The sequence below is a fragment of the Notothenia rossii genome (genome assembly GCF_949606895.1).
Source record: "Notothenia rossii genome assembly, chromosome: 11".
NCBI lineage: Eukaryota > Metazoa > Chordata > Actinopteri > Perciformes > Nototheniidae > Notothenia > Notothenia rossii.
The window spans coordinates 16,485,434-16,505,158 of record NC_136910.1 but is presented as its reverse complement, the minus strand read 5'-3'; the positions used below and the strand labels follow the sequence as shown (position 1 = coordinate 16,505,158).

The window sequence follows — 19,725 nt, the reverse complement described above, 5'->3', positions numbered from 1 at the left end:
AGACCTACAGCCCCTGTAATATACTTAAGACTTAATTACATTGCCCATTTCATCGATTATTTTTGGTCTCCAGTTAAGACACTACAGTTAAAGCCAGCACCTTTACTCCAGATAAAGGTCATCATCCCTCTCTCTTTCAATAATGTCTATAAAAGCTCTGGCTGAAAATAAGGTGGTGGATATACGGTAAATGGGCGAATGTGTCAAACCTACAACAAATATATAATTTAGCACTCTCAATTAATAATTTTGGAAAAGGGCAAGATGTGATTAAAATGCTGCTGTTTCCCCATGCCTACTATTGCAATGGAAAATAGTGAGAAGTTGATTTAATTGATATATACATATATAAAGCTGAGTTTTAAATGCAAAAGCACCACTTAAAAGTATTGTGTTTACAAAAGATGTGCTTATATTTTTGGAAAAAAAGTCATTTAGCATTAAGGAGCATAAAATAACGACTACTAGAAGAAATAAAACGGAAGAAAATGACCAAATAGTTGAGTAAACGACTCAGACGGTACTCTTCATTTAAGCCCTCAGGTAAAAGCACTAGTAATGAAGTCTAGTTTCCCAGAGCGAGCTCCAACGAGATGAAATCTAGAGAGAATAAGGATCTTAGTAAGAAAAGAGCGGGATCAGACTGAGGGGGGAGGGATAAAGATGATGCACTCAATCAGTCCCCACTCAGAGAGGCCTCTCATTAAACATTCCTGTTAAAATGACAGCACTGAGAGAGCCGCTTGTACGCTCTTATAAGAAACAAGGTACTTCCCTCTCTTCACTCATCCATACCACTTCTTCCTCACCACTTTGTTCGCTGGAGAGAACATCATATTCCTCTGTTTTTCTCTCTCCGTAGCTTCCATTCTCCATCTCCTCACAAGAGGCCATGTTCTGCTGGTATTTTCCCTCCAACAGCCAGTGTCTGGAGACCTCCACGACAATGGGCTGCAATCTTCTTCTTCAATAGAAATACATGTTCAGCGTGCACAGACCTATTGTAAATACACAATCACATTTTCTCTGCAGGAATAGGTTTGAGGATCCACAGACTGTATGTGTTGTTGACTTGGCCTTGGATGATCCACAACTCTTTATTTCTACTCTGTAAAGTTGAAGTTTATCATAATAGCTCCCTGTGAAAAGCCCTGAGAGACAAAGCAAGATAAAGGCTGAGCCATGGCCACTCCTGCCTTACAGTGGAGACTTCAAAAGAGAAGCAGTGGACTTCCTGTCATTTGGAAAGAGGTTGCAAATGTAAATGTTGCGCCCATAAATCCCAGCTTTATGGAATGCAGTTCAAGAGAAGAACTTTGTGGGGACTACCTGATATGACGCAACACCATTACAGAGAGCGTTGAGTCGATAATCAGGGAAAGTCAGGAGGATACCTTTTTCTTTTTTTTGATAAAGAGACTCCTGGCTGTTCCTTCTAGAGTGCTTTTAATCTTTTAAGGTCAACCTTTGTGTTCACTTTGATGTTGGCTCGGTTGTTTTACCTTATCTCTTCCGGACCTGTTCTCTATGGCTCTATAACTTGTGGATGAATGCACTGTTTTCAAGTCTTTCTTCAAGTCTTTTCAAGAAAATGTGAAGCTTCAACATGTTTAACAATAGGCCACTTGTCAATGAAAGCCTTTATACTCCTGTCTTTGCCAGCCAGGCAATATTATCCTCCACAGCAGTGCAGAAATCCCTCCTCTGATGCCTTACAGAAAGCATTAATTTCCTCTAGCTTACAAAAACACATGTAGCCATAGCCTGTGCATTGATCTCGTACAGTAAGTACTAAAGCTGCTGGGAGGGTGATTTCATGCCAGGTAGCTCCCTCTCCTCTCCTTGTCTACTTGCTCGCCCCTGACTGAATAACCAGACCCGGAGGCCTTCTTCACAGCAGGTGCTCCGTTAGCGCCGCTAACCCCTCACGCCCGCTTTCCCACCCACCCTACCCTGCCTCATCACTCCCCCCACATCACAGCCAGCACACATGAGGCCATGTTCCCTTCAGCATTAAGACGCAAAACTATGTTACAGCTCTATTAGCTCACTAATCTGAGAGAACTTTATTTTATTAGCCCCTTAAGACTCCTGCCAAGGCCCTTTTCATCCGTTATGGATTCAGTAACTGTGCAGGCTCCGTCTCTCGGGCCCCCCCCTCCCTCTTCCTCCTGTCTCTCACAATCTCTCAATCCCTCCATCTTGCATGCTTGCTCGCACCCTTCTTACAGAGTCCAGATATATGGTACTCGCAGGGTTGCAGCAACTGCGCATTACAGACACGCAAGCACACAGGAAAAGTGCACACAACTCCTCTCAGCCGAGGCCCATTGCACGCCCAACGTACAATAGAACCGACAATGTATAAAGAATTGAGAAGGCAAACGAAATACAGCAGGGACCTTCAGTTTCCGCCAAAATGGACCTCCAGTAGCAATAAAACATTCAGGTGTGAAGTAACGGCCCTGCTGACACCCATTGTCAGTTATTGCCTTATATGGTAACTATTCATCTTCCAGCTGACTCTATCTCTGTACATTCTGGAGTTGTGTGGGCAAAAGTGAAGACTCAGCGTCCAAACAGATTGGATCAGTGTTGGATAGAGGGTCCATCACATAACAAGTTCTGCAAGCATTAATATCATATTTTTCACATGCCATATGATGTTCACTTGAACATAGCACATGGAAATGCTGGCCCTATCGTTTTAATTCATACATTTCACCTGCATTCATATCAAAATGACATCTCCAGCAGCAGGCTATTTCAAATGCATTTATCTGAAAAAGAGAATGGGATTCTATGACGCAAAGAAAATGTGAAATATTCATATTGGTTGCCATGAAACATTATGCGAAAGGAACAGCATTTGGAACTCTACAATATATTATAAATCAACCATACGTATTCTGTTAAAAACTAAATAAGACATCTGCTAGATTTGGCCACACAATGTTACGCAGTGTAATGTGTTTATTAAAAAATGTATAGGCATGCAAACAGCTAGCAAGGCGCCACCTGAATTGATTCACATTCAAAGGATTACATTGGCATTATTTTATGCTTTAACTATTTCCAAAATATGAAGAGACCACAACCAACAGTGAATTGATCCAACTGACCATCATTTTCTTAATAGAGAAAGCCGGATATAGATCATGTATTGGTACGGCGGAACATAATTGTTGTCCACAAAATTGTTGCAGATAGTTATACATTATATACACGGCCAATGAAACAACTGAGACTGTACTTTCTAAGTGCTCAGTTCGATAAGCTAAGGTGAATAAACTACATTTGTTGATGTTATGCCAATGAAGGGACATAGTATGGCACTTTTAAAAGTGTCTGGTTAACAATGGAGTTATTGTTTTGATACTTCACATAAGCAGCGTTGATTATAGTTAAAAGATGAAATAACACAAGCCATATATCCTTCAGGGGGTGCAGAAAAGGCAGCTTTGATTCAGCATGTGGTTTGGGACCTTTGCTCCTGCAGACTCCAGATGTTTTTCCTTCATACTATTTCTCTATTATCTCGGCTTATGTACGACTGTGTTACTGTGAGGCTTTGGTGGAGGAAGATCAGAGCAAAACAGAAGTGACATCAAACAGAGGGCAGCTCCCTCGTGCACTGTGCTGGAGGGGAGCGCGGACGTCTTGCTCAATATGGAGGGGCTGATGGCAGGGCGGCCCATTGGTGGCCCCGGGCCCCGTGCCAGAGGAAGGCAAGGCACGCACTGGCTGCATGTACACGCATTTGTGTGCGCAGACACAGGCTCAAAGAGAAAATAATCAATCAAGCAAAGATACAGAAAAAAAGAAAATCATGGATAGAGTAACACACAAAACATGGCAGAAGCTGTAATAATGCCATCTGAGATAGCCTAATGATATTTGAGGACAGAGTGTGCGGGCTCCCTTTGAACTTCTCTTTCCCTGCTGGTTCCTCAAAGCTTGTTGCTAAAAAAAAAAAAAGCAGAGCAGAAAGAGCACAAGGAAGACAGAGAGAAACATAAAAGGTAAAATTGCCAACCTCCATTAAAAACAAGAGAAAGAGGATGAGAGAGAGCGATGCCTTCAGGCAAAAATAATCAAACTGGTTCTTCTCGCATGGCTGTACCTGGAGGAGGCAATGGGAAGTTGACAGCCCACCGATCTCACAGCTGCCCCCCCAGGCCCTGGCTGAACAACGGGATCAGATTTTGGCCGGAGACACTACAGTCCGACAGCATGTATGTCTGGTCTGTCAGTCCAGCTGCTAGCTTCCAGCAAAAACCCTGTGCCTCCTACCTACTGCCTCGTCCCAAAACAGACTGAGAGAAATCGCTTCTGATCAGGGCTGTCAATCTCATTTCAAAGCCTCCTCTCCGAGTGATAACAGAGGAAAACAATGTAAGCCAGTCAAGGGAGAACAGTGCGGTTCGGAGCGGTCCCGGAAGGGCTCTGTTAGTACAACATCAAACAGCTTGTTTCTGTTTATCAGTTGGTACATCATCGTTCTGAACCACCATATCCTTGAACACGACGGTGTCTTCCGGCCTATCAAACACTTCTGACTTCTCTGGCATTGACGGGTCACGGGTACAGATCTATTTTGGGGGATTAGACAAGGCTTGGTGGGTCAAAGGATCAAGGCCTATGTGTGTTTGCACCTGAGGGGCACGGCAGCAGCTGCATAGGCCAAGGAATGACAGTTGTTAGGAGCTCTCTGACCGGGACACTGACTCTATATCTGTACAGGGCCAACACAATGCACAATGGGTAACTGAATCCTTCATCAGCAGAAATGATTTCACATTGAAATATTGATGTGTATCCCACAACAAAATGGTATCCAGTGTCCTACGGCCATTGAACTATGTGTTACCAGCAGCTATGTTTTTAAAATATCACAGCTATTTCAATACAGCGGTTAATCCCCCAGCAAAATATTCTGAAAGGAACACTGACAATTGTTTGCCATCCAAGCCGGGTAAGATGAGAAGTTACATAAGGATATTATTTTGGCAGGTAAGGACAAGTTTTGGTTGGGAAAGACTACAAGCAGGGGCAATAGTTAGCTGAGCTTTGTTAAAAACTCTTTGAGGGGTGAAAGAGTTTTATTGATGCAAGAAGGAAGGGAGCGGTCAACTTGCTGTATCTTGTCCAATCATTATCTTCAAAAGTGAATCAGAGAACAGCCACTCTTCAGTGAGATGTAACACAGGCAGAAACAAAGTTCAGTCAGAAAACTCACGTGTTTCTTTAACATGTTTATTAGAAGCAGCATATAGTTAAGTTTGGCGAACAGGCTCGGGCATCATCACTCCATGATATACATAGCACGATGAGTGATGATTAAATAACTAACCCCCGAGCCTACAGGTGGAAGCTGGGGTGGCAGCTGGGGTGGTGGAGGGGCAGGCAAGCAGCAGCGACGTAGAGATAGCTGCAGCAATAGCAGCAGCAAGCAATGCATAGAGAGAGATCTGGCAGGTTAAATAGAGCGGCATATTAAGGAGACTCTGTTTGGTTGGTTGTAGAGTGGCAAGGGGGCGTTATGTATGAATGCAGCATAAGTGCTCGAGTTGACTGCCTGAACTAGCTCGCAGGCTTCGCCCCATTAGTTAATGACACAAAACACGGTTATAGTCATCAGACATTAGTCAAGATCATCAGATCATAAGTTATAAGCCCTGAAAACTATCATTTACATTTGCATGTATTTAACTTTGTAAAAAGGCCATTTGTTCCCATTTATTATTATGCAATAATAATAACTTATTTCAACAATAGATTGTGAACAAACCGTTTCCAGGATTTGTTGTCAAAGCACTTAGGGTATTCATTGCTATCGGGATGTTAAGAGCATTCCATGGAATATAACAAAAAGTGTATCTCAAGCCGGTTTCTCAAACTACCCCACCACCTTTAAGTGGAATATTTTTCCTCACCGACTGTATTCTTGTACAAAGGAGTTCTAAATTATTCAATTGAATATATAAATCATAAACATATCAGTGACATTTCAGCAGACAGCACCTTTTCTATGTAGGACATTTATCTAACAAACCCAACAATATGTGCCAGATATCAATTTTCTCATGTGTCTTTGGGAAAAATGGCAAAAGAAAAAAGTGTATTCCGTAAAATGTCAGTGTTCATTTAAAGCTTACGGAAAACAATCAAAAGAAAAAGTTTCACAGCAGGCAGCTAGAGTTACATGTTTGCAGGGAACTGAAAGAAACAGCTCTTTCGGTGCATTCTGTTTCTCTGCCCCTGTAAGTGTGTGCCTTTTTTTTGTGGTTTGTTAAGACCGCTACATCCTCATACAATCATTGCCGGGATCCCACAGGAGAAAAAAGCAGATGCAGAATGAAACAGTGCTGCTTGTCTGTGAGTCTGTGTGTGTGTGTGTGTGTGTGTGTGTGTGTGTGTGTGTGTGTGTGTGTGTGTGTGTGTGTGTGTGTGTGTGTGTGTGTGTGTGTGTGTGTGTGTGTGTGTGTGTGTGTGTGTGTGTGTGTGTGTGTGTGTGTGTGTGTGCGTGTGTGTGTGTGTGTGTGTGTCAGCAGGCGTGAGGGGGTCTTAAGCATGCAGCACTCTGCCTTTGTGTTTGTCTATTTGTTTGTTTATTCAGATAGTGTTTACATGAATAAACCCCACAGCGTAAAAGAGCAATTTTTCATACATCAGTGTTTCAGTTTGTGGGAACATGAGTGTTTGTGTGAGTTAGAACCATGAGGGACGGAGGGATAGCGGACCATGTGCGTAGATTGTGTTGTATCCTAGCGCTTCCAGAATAAATGTAAAAGGATGTAAATGGCCAGCATAGGAAACCTTATACAGTGTTACAGTCACACTGTAAAGCACCTCTTCAAGGCTCGTTTGTTACCACAACACTATATTTCGGGAGACTCAAAATAGGATTTGGCAGTTTATATCTAAAATGTCAAAGTACACAGAAAGAACGTTGTGCTTATAATGCCTTCAGTTGGACGTGTGCAACGCCACAAATCCAAACATTTCAGAATGTCATGCAGAGAATAAACACACTTGTTTTGGAGATTTAATGCTCTCCTCTCAGGTATTCTCTTTTGGCTATGCATGCTTGGATTTCTGTTAGGGGGGAAATCTGAACATCAGGTAAAAAACAGCTTGAAACGTATGTAAACTTTCACTCAACTTACCCTGTTAAACTACTATGTTACGGTCACTTTAATCCTCTTTAATAAAGGAATTCCACTGTTGGGCAGAGTAAAGAAACACAGCTGCATTGCAATGTTTTGGGTATGCGTTGGCCAGTGTTTGTGGCCAAGTGTTTGTGATGTATCATACAGTATAAACTCAGGGTGACGCATGACCCCTTTTCCCATATGTCATCATGTCTGCTATAGCCCCCACCACCACCGGCCACAAGTAACAAACACTGTCAAAACACTCATTAACTCATTCATTTGTACAGAGCCCACACACTGAGTATAAATATTTAAAAGAGCAAGCTGCACTGAACCATACTAGTCATTCATTGAAGTCACCGTGGTGTTTAGCTTTTTACCAACTTGTATTTGAGTTTATTTCACAACATCATATCTGTAACAAAGGCTGTAACATAAAAAAAGATATAAAGCTTCTAAACTGCTAATTAAAAATGAATGTTCTTTTATGAAGGTAAACAACATTTAGCCACCACAATTATGGTTTGGAATTTTACATTTTTATAAAACCCTACCAATCTTCCCATTCAATGACAGACAATTGTAAAGTTAGCCTGTTAAGGGGGGTCGTTTTATATAGACTGGAGCTGGGGCGGTAAGCACTGTGGTTGGCTGTGATACACAGCAGCTCCACAGTTCTGTCATTTTATGAGAGGTTTAAAGACTTCTGCCAGGAAGGAAGGATGATTTAGAGACAATAGTAGTGATAGGCCAATCTGCTGGGCTGTCCACACGTCTTTGCTCAAAGGTGTATAGTGTCTTCTAAAATGGCATTAAAAGGTCGGAGCGCATTCCGACAGACTGTTGAGGCTTTGAAAAACAGCCGCACAAAGTTAAACTACAGTTTTGAATAAAAGGTCCCTGGCAGATGTGCCTCAAAATCTCCCGCCACCCTTTAACTGTCACATAAGGGCTATGGTGATGTATTGCGTCCCTTGCCCTGCAACCAACTGTTACCTATTGCTTTACAGAAACAAAAGACCCCCCTTGTTTTTAATATACCATTCCTTTACTTGTGAAAAATATGGCAGTTCTTATTTACAAGTCCTCCACTTATTCCACACAACTGCCTGCAGGTAAAACTTAAACACTCAGTAAAAACAGTATACAGAAAGGGAAAATGAAGGGTATGGTAAAAAAAAAAAGATATGGGGGGATGCAGGGAAAACTGCCCCCTTGAACGCAACAATTAATCAATTAGTTGGAGCAAATCAATACTCCCAGCTTGGCAGGCTGGCAGCACTCAGGTGTAATTAAAATTGTAACTATTGACAAATCAAGATGGATGGAGCACTTCCTGCCTGTTCTGCTCAGCTCTGAGAGTGATTATCTTTGTCCGACTAGTACACGTAGGGGACACAAATGTGAAGGTGTAGCTGTTTGTGCTACCGAGCGCTGCCATCTTGGAACGTGTGCAAGGCTACCTATTAGAGTGCTTGAGTCGAGGTCAAGAGCAAGTTATGCTGCGGTTCAAAGCCCTGCGCCCTAACGTCCATCTCACTCCGTCACCTTCCATTATCATCGGGTCCTTCCGACACAGCTTAGGAGGCATGGTTATGTGTGAAGTGCATCCAAGCAAATGATTATCAAGATGTTAATTGAACAAATCTGAATTGCTCAAGTGTTAAGCACTTGAGCTGATGTCTTTTTCAAAATGTGGTCAATGGTCATACAACTCTCAGATTCATAGATAAGCATTTTGGTAAGCAGGTTATATTCAAACCTAATTCTAGCGGAGATAAGGGACGTGGCTAAGGAAGAAATCAGCAACAGACCCTTCAAAGTATCTAACAACACCTTTGATTAGCCTCCAGTTAATTGGTGATACTGCCTTCACCTTCTTTCTTCTCTTTCCGCATCACTCCCTCTCTGTGTGTGGCACTCCACTCATAAGTACATCTGCTAACAAAAACATCATTTGAACAGTGCTTGGTGTTTACATGGTGTTTGGCAGGAGTCAAAAGGAACTCTTCAAAAACAATATCACAGGCGTCCATGATCAATGTGTGAATACCAGCAGAGATGTGAGACGCGTTCCATCGAGGGAACCGAGCTTTAAATCTCTCAAGACTGGCCCTTGAGCGTCAAACAAAGACAAAAAAGGGAAATAAGAACATGCTTCAGAAATTCAAATGAGTACAGTTTTCAAAGCAACGTCAGGGATGAGTCATTTGGTGTATTTTTAAAAGAGGAGGAAATACTGGCCTCGCATAGTTGAGGCACTAAGAAGACATCTCATTATTACATTCTCCCTTTTTGTAGATCTGATTCAGCACAAAGTTCCATTTTTGGATAATTATACAAAGACACAGACTATGAATGGCAGAAGAAGAGATGTATCATTTACTGTATCCTTCTTTAAAAAGTTTGAGAAGAGAAAGCCAGTAATTGGCAGTCCTATGAAAAATAAGAGTGACACATGCACCATCTTCTTTACTGACAGGTGCACAAATGGGTTGGGAAAATTGAACGTTCCACTTAAAATACTCCTTACAGTTTTCAACATAACGGATTCTGATGCCCTGTCTCTTCCATTACAACTAACATTCTAGTTTCATTTAATGCTCCTTGTGCTTCCACTTAGACATTCATCCTCATGCCCTTTCTTTCTCTTCGTCTTCAATCAATCTGCTGTTGATCTTTTATCTTCTGGGATTTGAAGAAAATCCATTTGTTAATGTCTTATCAGGCTCCAACCAATGGTGCGGCTAAACCCTAGAACAGACTACATGACTTTTTCTCTTGAAATTGCCTATTCCTGAAATGTTTTAAACATCCACACCATCCTAATGGTAAATAATTCTGCCATTATGCTTATAAAGGTGGGTTTTCAGACATTATGAAAAGTGTCTTGATTCTTCTGAGAGCAGTTTGATTATATTGTAGCCAAAATAAAGGTATCCAATGGGAGTGCATCAGGAGACTTTGGGCATGGAGGAAAAGATGGAGGACATGGACTTGAGCAAAGTGACTGTATTTTGAGTTGTTCACATATGTTGTTATTATTATTTTTCCATCCCTTTTGACAATTTGTGGATTTCTGTAACTGGAATTACTTTTATAATAATTAGTAGACATCATCTGAGATCAGTTGTCTAACTCCAGGTCAATATTGCAACGGTCTGGGATATAAAAATGTATTCGACAGTGAGTTCTATAAAGTATAAATCTTTGAGTGTATGATCACAACCGCAGCACAGAACTTGCTTTTGTACAGAAGGTAGGTTTTACATCAAATCCAGCCAATTGATAAAAATAGTGTGAAAACAAATGGTGTCAGATAAGCGGTATAAGAGGCTGCGGTGTAAAGGATCTCAGCAGTCTACCTCACCTGAGGGATTAGAGAGAAAGCCTTCTAAATCAAAATGTTAAGGCGCCGCCATGCCTAAATATATTCAAATGTCATTAGACGATTAAATCTAAAACAAAGCTTCTGAAAACAGAAAGCCTATTCAAACCTAAATGAATAAACAGTCATTCCTTATATAATGTGTGAGTTACCTCATAACTGCTAGGTTATCCACTGAATGCATCTGGAAGAAGAAAAAGTCTCATGTTCTCTTCGTTCCGAGGTTATTATTATGTAAAGCTTAAAATGTGTTCTCTCATCAAATCAAAGCACCCTACAAATCAAAGTTAAGGCAATTACAATCTTATTCCACCCTTTCAAATGGCAACAGCTGTTTCCCTTGGTCAAAATTGCAGCGTAATTGCACACGGTAGCATATGGTTATGGCTGATTAATCCAACTGGGGGTGAAGGCCCCATTATTCCTGCATGGGATGGGTAAATAGGCAGTAGATCCAAGTACTGGGTGGATGGGTAATGGAATGGCCAAAAAAGGGAATGGGGCTTTGATGAGATGTCTGTTAAAGATGGCGCGATTGTCAGAATCGATCAGGCTCTATACCATCCCTAACTAATCCCTTAAATTGATTTGCTTGTCATCCGGCTTCTTCAAGAGAGAATAATACCGGTGATATCAAACTATGCAGGAAAGAGGAGCAGTTAAGGATAAATCCATTTTCATTCACAAAATATATGACTTTGGGCATTTGCTTTAACGCCCTTTTTTGAACCCCATGAACTACAGTTTCAGGTTGTTTTTTTTGTTTACCGTCGTTTTGTTCATCCTGCACTTTAGGGGAGGACATTTTATAGTCCCATGGGAGTCAGTCTGTGGTCGAAAGTCAGGGCGTGATGATAGCTAAAGGACTGCTCAATGGCCACTTGTACACATCCAATAGCACACACCATCTTATATATGCATACAAATTCAAATTCAACATGCAACCACACACACACACTCACAAAAACATCTCCCCCAAGGAACAGCAATTACAGGGTTCAAAGGTGGTTTCCCAAGCCCCCAGCCAAACTGAGTGCATTGCTATTATAAACACACAAGGATCTGCATGAGTGAGTCAGGTTTGGGGGCCTCTTGAAGCTAGTGTCACTCTAAAGGTCCGCGCTCATTTCCATCTAGATGGATGAGGGATGATGCTGGTAAACAAGCCTTGACTCCGACTCCCCCCTGCCTTTCCCTGCATGCATAATGGCCCTCTTAAAAAGCGAGAGAAAAGTTCAAGTCCATAATCACATCCGTACCTCTGGCTTATTATTTTTTTAGGGGTCATTTTGGAGCCCACTTTGAAGGACATGTGCAGCAGGAGCAAATCACTCTCATGACTTGGCACTGTGCAGCTGAAACTGTGGTGTAAAGGTGCAGAAGGCCTCCAGGTGCTAATTTAAGAGTGCAGAATTGTGGGTTAGCTTGGCTCAGCAAATATGGAAACACAGGATAAGCTTTCACCACAGTGGTATTAAAACAAGATGAAATGCCCTACCGTAAAAACCTTCAATCTACTGTTGGCACAAAACCTTGTTGAGGCCAACGTTTTATTGTAGAGCATACATGCTGCATTGAAAGCGGCAGCGGCAGCTTCAAAGGAACAACGCTGTAGTGCTATGTACTGAAAAGCTAAAAGTGCACTACAAATGTAAGGTAGCAGTGTAGCATTGCTGATCATCAAAGGTAAAGAGGCACCACCTGTATAAAAAGGTGCAAAAGCACAACCTCAGTAGCTGTAAGACCTACACACAACACAGGCCAAATATATTAATTCCTCTGCAAGAAATCTGGCTTGCCCTAGTGCACAGCATAAGGATCAAAGGACCTGTTTAAGACTTAGTAAAAAAGAAAAGGAATCAACAGTATAATACACTACAGTCAGAGCCCCAATTAGGATATACAGTATGGCTGAACAATCATCATAAGCCTGTCACTACTAAAGACAGAAGGGAGACACATAGTACCTCTGTGTTTATTGCAGAGTCCAAATAGCTTTTCAGTCAAACATTGACCACTGTCCATCTGAGTGTATGGTGAGAATTCCCAGCTTGCCTGGATGTCCTCTTTTCCCAGTCCGTAAACAGTGTGAAAAAAACTCAAATTAATAACAATGCAATAACACAAAGGACAGCCCTGGCAAAAACCAACCAGACTCCTTTTGTGCCATGTTCCAGACAGTGGGTAAGTTGGCAGGGGCTTGAATAGAAACTATTTCTGAATGAGGCTGCTACATTTTCACATTACTCCAACAGTTCTTGGTCTGGGCAGCGCAGTGCTTAGAAGTGAGATGAAAGGGGACAAACATACATCTTTTTTGTTTTAATCCAATAGTCATTTTTAGGATGAAATAACTGCTGTTTTGAAGCAAAAGACTGGCTTACATTTTTGTATTCAAGCTCTTAGTATGTACTCAATGAGACGAGAGATAAATGATAAGCTGTTTGCATACCAATGAAGGAAATGAGAAGCCAATGCGGTCACTGAACAGATAGTTTCAAAATGGCATTGATTGTGCCTTGTCATGATACTTTGAAACATCGTCTACAGTAGCAAGGCGTTCCTGGTGGCACCATTTTATGTAATTGCGCCAAAGTGACGCTGATCGTTTTGTGCTTATGAGGCATCTTGGCACCAATGTTTCATGGACCAGTGAGCCATAACACACAGAAATCCATGAATGTGAAGGCTTCTTGAACAGAATAAAGTTGGGGTAGCTCTAAAGGTGCAATGAGGACACTGGGTGTTTCTCAATCGCGAGTAAAGCTGCTCCAGAGCCACTATTTCAAGCATACTACGTCATCGAGTGCCGCCGAAGTACTGTTCCAATGTCCAGCATACTTGGAAATCTACCAAGCCCGGCGTACTTCGTTTGGAGAAATGTTGAGGCTGCACATGTGTAGACTCTGCGGTCTTAAAATCCCCACAATGCTTTATGCACAGACCAATTTCCCCAAATCTGTGGCGGAAAATGTAAGGTGGGGCTTCTCATGTGATGCACAAGTGCACACTTGCTAGCCTGTTCCACATATTGTTTTCCGAATGCCAGGAAGTATTCTTGCCTCGCTTCTGAAGCAAGACGCTCAGCAGACATGTGCTACCAAGCAAGCGTACTCGACATTGAGAAACACCCACTGTCACATATTCATCATCATGATGAACAGAGGAATATTTTAATCCCAAAAAAATGATGCTGTTATCCACCCAGTGAAGAACACAAAGTTATTTTCCTGGTAGTTTCCAGGGGGTTTTCAACACAGCAATCAGTATTATAATAAAACCTGCATAATGTGTATTGACTATTATGAGTATACAGGAAAAAAAAATGCAGAGTTAGATGGGAATAGGTGAGAAGTCCACTGACGGGGTCTTCCAGGTTCATTCAAATCATCCCGAGGTTTTGCGTTCAGCCCCAGGCTTTCTTAATAATATATATATCAGCACTGTTGTTAAATATTATTTATAAGGAATGTACCATGTATGTTCAGTTGGGTATCTAAATAAGAATTTCACGAATAACTGTCACTTTGTCACCATTTTTAAGTTTTAACTATTTTATAATATGTATGCATTCTCTCTTAAACCGAGCAAAATCTATATTAGGTGCTTTCACACCGCAGTACTTAGTAGTTAGCAGTAAGGTTCATGAGAACTTAGTTCATGAGAACTCCTTAGTTCTCATGAACTAAGTACAGATCGCGTTCACACCAGAATCAGTTCCTGGGGGAGGGGTAAGGCAAATGAAGCCGCTGACGTCACTTCTTCTTCTTCTGCTTTGGGTTTACTGGCAGGCCGCAAAAAACTTCACGCCGTATACTGCCACCCGAAGTCCCCGGCCGGAAGTCCCCGGAGTTAGGGACTGGCTTCAGTAGAAGCTGCTGGGACTCCCAGCAGCTTCTTGCTGAAGCCTGAAGTCTTCCGAGTAAATCGCCTGAACGCCGACACCTCCTCATCTCCACCGCTCCCATGTTTTCTTTTGTGTTGCAATAAGTTAGTCTCTCTGTGTTTCTGCGCTGGGCTAATGCTAATGCTAATAATGCTAATGCGAGGATAATAAAATGGCAGCTTCACAAAACCTTTTGGGAGTTTTACGGGGCGTGGTTTGGATTCCGCCCAGCCAATCTGTCATAGGAACCTTTTTCTCCCACGAAAGCCCCTGCTCTCTAGCAGGGACAGAAAAGGGGGTAAAAAAGGTTCTGAGGAACTCATTTTAGTTCCGGCTCTTTTTGGTGTGAACGCGACATTTCGGAACTATATCAGAACTACTGTAAAGTGGGAAAAGTACTGCGGTGTGAATGCGCCTATTGTGTTTCTTTGTATTTCTGTTGCGCAGAACTTTAATATGTATGCCACTAGCGATCACCCTATTTTCTTTTTTTAAAGTGCAAGTGTAGAAATGTAAGAACACTGACAGAGTCCCACTTAGAAATACTCTTAAACTCTTCGATTGACTGATATTGGGGAACTGTGCCAGGATCAATGAAAAGAGCCCCATTTGCAGATGCTCTGAAAGTGCTTTCCAGAGAGGAAAAAGTATTTCAGTAACACCTCTCTCTAGGACTTGCCAGTAGCAGAGACCTTGGGTGGGAAGCTAAGTTTTATTGAACGTAGCACAGTGAAACTCTAGACATCCCTCTGAGAAATCTATCACAAGACTTTGACCATGAGATTTGTGGCCAGCCCTGAATACTTAAAGCAATATGTTGTGACCTTTGCCAAAGTTCTGGTTGCAGGGATCTAGGATAGCTTTGTCTTTTTTTTCTTTCAAATAATTTTACAAAGCACATCTGCTACAAGGAAAAAGATATCCCCAGTCTGTCAATTAAGATGAGTGACAAATCAGGGCGTTTGTAGTCTGGAGACATTGTGACAATCCCACTGTCACCATCATTCACACAACAAGCTCAATCAGTTTATTTTCATATTTCTTACCTTACTTTAAGCACAATCTATCACGTTCAAATAAACCCACTAAAAACGTGATCCTGCTGCTGAATGAAAGGATGACTAATATCAAAGACCAAATGTGCCGTTGTTCAAGACTCTTGATTTTAAGTGTCCCTTTATCTAAATACATATGTTGTATGTGTTATAGCCTCGTGGAATTGGCTTCTCAGGGTGTCAAGTACACACATGGCCACGCAAACACAATGTCTTGACGACTCAAGTATCTGACCATTCAGTGAAGAAGCGGATTCATCTCAAGGAAACTAAAGATGAATGCACAGGATTTACAAAAGTCTTAAAGGTCCCATGTCATGCTTTTCCGGTTATTACCCGTCCCCTTGGGTGTTATGAAGTTTTTTTTTTGCATGTAAACGGTTTGCAAAGTCACAAACCCTCAAAGTACACCCTGTAGCGAGTAAAACTCTAACACAGAAAATACCTGTCTATGCTGCCACAGAACGCCTTGTTGGAGATTTCTCTTTTTCCATTGTTTTCTTCCCAGGTACAGTGACGTGCCCATACCCAAATGGACCAATCCGCGGAGCCGTTAGGTTAAGTCCGTGGATTGGTCCAAATGGACCAAACCGCAAACTTCCTCACACACACACACACACACACACACACTCAATCTTTTCTCAGCTGCAGCTCCCCCAAATGTCTCCTCCCTGAGACGGCGGGATGCGGCAAGGCTGTGAGTCGGTGTGTGAGCACACACACAAACTCCCAGCCAGGCTGCGGGTGTGTGTGTGTTCGGGCTGGTTTCGGGCTGGGTTTCTCTGGGTTTCGCTGTCTCGCAGACGGCCACTGGCTCATAGAGAGGGGGGGCAGGAGCTCCAACAAGCCGTTTAGGACAGAGAGTGAATAAACATACAGAGATGCTGTATGAGAAACCAATGTGATTTTGGAACATTGAACAATGTAAATCTATTTTAGTATACCTCAACAATGGAATTATGATCAGTAGAAATGGACATGACATAGGACCTTTAATATTAACAAATGTTACTATAGCTTCCACCTCTTAATCTGAGAGCCATCTAGTAGCTCTCAGAACATTTCTGCTGTACTTCTATGATTATGTGCCCTACTTTGTCGCCTGGGATAAGAATGCATCCAATTTTATTTCCTTCAGAAGCAGTCAAGAGGTGCTCACAAACTGCATGCATTTCATTCCGGCCACACAATTTCAATCCAATCTTCTAACAGATGTAAAATGGAGATGACATCCTTGACTGCTATTACTGTGTCAAGGACCATGTCCAATAGAGTAAGCTAAAAACAGAGCGGCCCTCTAAACATCTTGTGCGCTTGCATCCTTGTCAGACAACAGCCATGTAATAGCTAATTCTAATGCAGGCAGTTTCCCAGCAGCCCCCCCCCCCCCCCCCACACACACACACACACTGTCAAAACTACCCTTATGGATGTTAATCTGAGTGCCACGCCTTTGACAGAATGAAGTCCTCAACTCCCTCTAAAGCTCCTAAAGTCGAGCTGTAGCTAGTCAGACTAATCTGCAGACGTGGAGTGATGCAGAAATATGTATGCCAAACATGACATTCCAATAGAGCCCCCCCCTGCGCTGTTCCGAGTTCCAAAATAGACGTGTAAGAAACGACAAAAGCAGCAGGCGAGCCCAGCATTGTCTCCGCATGACCTCAGTAAATAAATGGAAGTGAACAGTGGGACAGACCAGGCAGCTCCTATAACTGTCACTTTAGTTGGGAGTATGGCCTGTTTTTTTTTACATGATATAACGAAGAATGTTCTTACTGTGTGTGTCAGCTACCGAAAATAGTGTGTGTATGTTTTACAAAGCCTTTGTTTGAAATGCAAAACGTTGCACCGTTTTAGAAGAACATCAAACCTACTGACAGACACCGATTGTACATTAGCCATCAGTCAGGTACTGAAGTATTAACACTAAAACTTTGTTCTTTTTCTTGCTGCTCACAATGATAATGAATGCCAATATACACTGAGGATTATCTCTTTCCGCTTAAAGCAAGGCTTCACAGCAATTTGGTCCGGTGAAGGCCGTTCTTCCGTCGTTAAAAAGCTGTTTCAGTGGGCTGGTCATTAAAATGTGGCAAGCAGTGGCTGACATGTCCATCCAGAGGCATGCTGCTTGCCTCATCATGTTCTTTAATCATCGCATGGGAAGAGAGCGGCCCACACGGGGGTCACTTTCAACGAGCCGCGCTCCGAAACGGACACTCAGACGGTTCGGGATGCAATTAGAGTCCAATTAAATCCTACATGTCCTGACCCAGGAGCGACTATGTAATGAAATCCGAGGGCCACTGCTTGATGGCCCGAACAGAAAGAGAATGAGTGACTGGCAGTCAAGGCCTTCCCCCTATGGCACTACAGTAAATAATGTGTTCTTATTTCACTTGAATGGTTAAAAAGGCATTAAGAGGGAAAGAGAGAGGAGTGGGAACAAGCATCCAAAATCAGATAATGACAGCAGGGAGAGATACAGTTATAGAAAGAGAGGAAGCAACAATGTCAGGACTCTTAATCCCTAGGACACACAAGTTATCAATCTCCTGTAAATGTCAGGCACTAGGATATGCCCTCATGAATGATGGATATCTGCCTTGTTTTTTTTTTTCATCTTCTCTACATTGTATTATTGAGTGAGCGCCATCGAGGGCTTAGAGTCTATCTTCAGATGAAATACTCCCTCCTTACAGTGGCAGCAATACCTGAATCCCAATGACCCCTGTGGAGAGTGTGCAGTGGGGGAAACCAAGGAGCAATAGTGCTATTTTTTAAGTTGTGTCACCATGGAAAAGACCACCTCCTGTAATAAAGCCTTAAAGATTACAGGGAGGAGAGAACAACCTTCGATCCATGTCATTCTTCAATTGTTTTACAATGCTTTTCCTAAGAATTGAGTGGGGTGGCGATTAAGATTTACTTTGCTGAGGACACTCTGGAGCAAACTCAGGGACCCATGGTGGTGAAAACAGACCCAACACTGGCCTATCTGCATGGTAAAAACAACAACACATTCATTCATTCCCCAAGGCAACTGTTTTATTCTGTTTCAAAAGCAAACAATTAATGATATAATCATTTGGAAATTAACTGTCTACTGTACAAATATAAAACTAACCAACTCTACAGGGACAGACTAATGTGGTGAGGGCCTGAGGTTACTAAAGACTCACACTCTAGGTCTTCACAGGAATATCACAGGGATCATGTGGGATTATTGTGTGGAGAATCTGAGTTGAATTCCAACTAAAGCAACTACTCAGATAAAAACCCTACGAAAAGCAGCCACCAATTCCAGTCCCAGCAAACTGCCACACTTGGCTGTGGCTCGCCTCGTGCTCAAGGGAAACAGGCTGCATAATTCTCAAAGAGAGAACCAATTAATTTTAAACATGTAATGCTCTGAGTGCATGCGCCTGCATCAGTTGCTGCATATCAATATGGATCTGTTTATTTCAGGCACAAAGTTTAATTTCTGAGGGAGTTGGCTGATTAATTAATTAGTACTTATTAATCAGATTAACATTTTTGTTAACAGCTGCTCTTCTAATGACATATTCATTGCATATGTTCAAACTAGAAAATGCAGTCAAATCTTGACAGCTGGAAAGAAAGACTGGTTCTTCATAATAAACTGTTAAAAACTGGAGAGCCTCACAATAATCATATTGTAGCCTATTTGTTACCTCAAGCATGATCTGAACGTTGATGAAGTTATGGGGAACAAATGTGGAAAAGTGTCAATGACATGTTTAATCAAAGAAATTACAGCGGTAATGGATTGCTTGTGTGTAAGTGTGTGTCATTAAGAGGGACTGTGTGTCACGGTGAGGTGTCGCCTAATGAGGAAATTACAGGTTACGTGCAAAAGGCTAAGCATAATGAACACATCACAGACCCGGTACCGCCACAAATGGAAATGCCAAAATCGAACATAGCAGGGGAGCTACACACTAATGGCCCCGTGTGATGACTAACCAACACCGTGTCCCTCTTACCTTGAGCTTGTGTGGAGTGGATGATTAAGGAGGAAAATAAAATCCATGTGGCGCGCCACATTGATCTGCTCCAGGAGTCCTCAAACATTGTCCCAAACTGGGCAGAATGGACAACAAGTGCCCGGTGTGCTTCTGTGTCCGTGTCCCGGTGTGGTTCCGCTGCTGTCCGCCTGACGCCGGGTCTCCGTGCGGGAACCTGCCGGCACTGGATCCGGGTAAAGCGCACCGA

At 42.3% G+C, this 19,725-nt stretch overlaps 1 protein-coding gene across 8 annotated transcripts in view; it reads right to left on the bottom strand.

Annotated features, from left to right (window-relative positions):
* Nucleotides 1–19,725, bottom strand: part of sdk2b (sidekick cell adhesion molecule 2b) — a 273,381-nt gene extending 253,656 nt beyond the window's left edge. For all 8 annotated transcript variants that reach the window (XM_079657186.1, XM_079657190.1, XM_079657188.1 and 5 more), the window contains exon 1: nucleotides 19,497–19,725. In XM_079657186.1, the coding sequence (XP_079513312.1) occupies nucleotides 19,497–19,584 (88 nt within the window). In that variant the 5' untranslated portion in view covers nucleotides 19,585–19,725. The remainder of the gene's footprint in view (nucleotides 1–19,496) is intronic.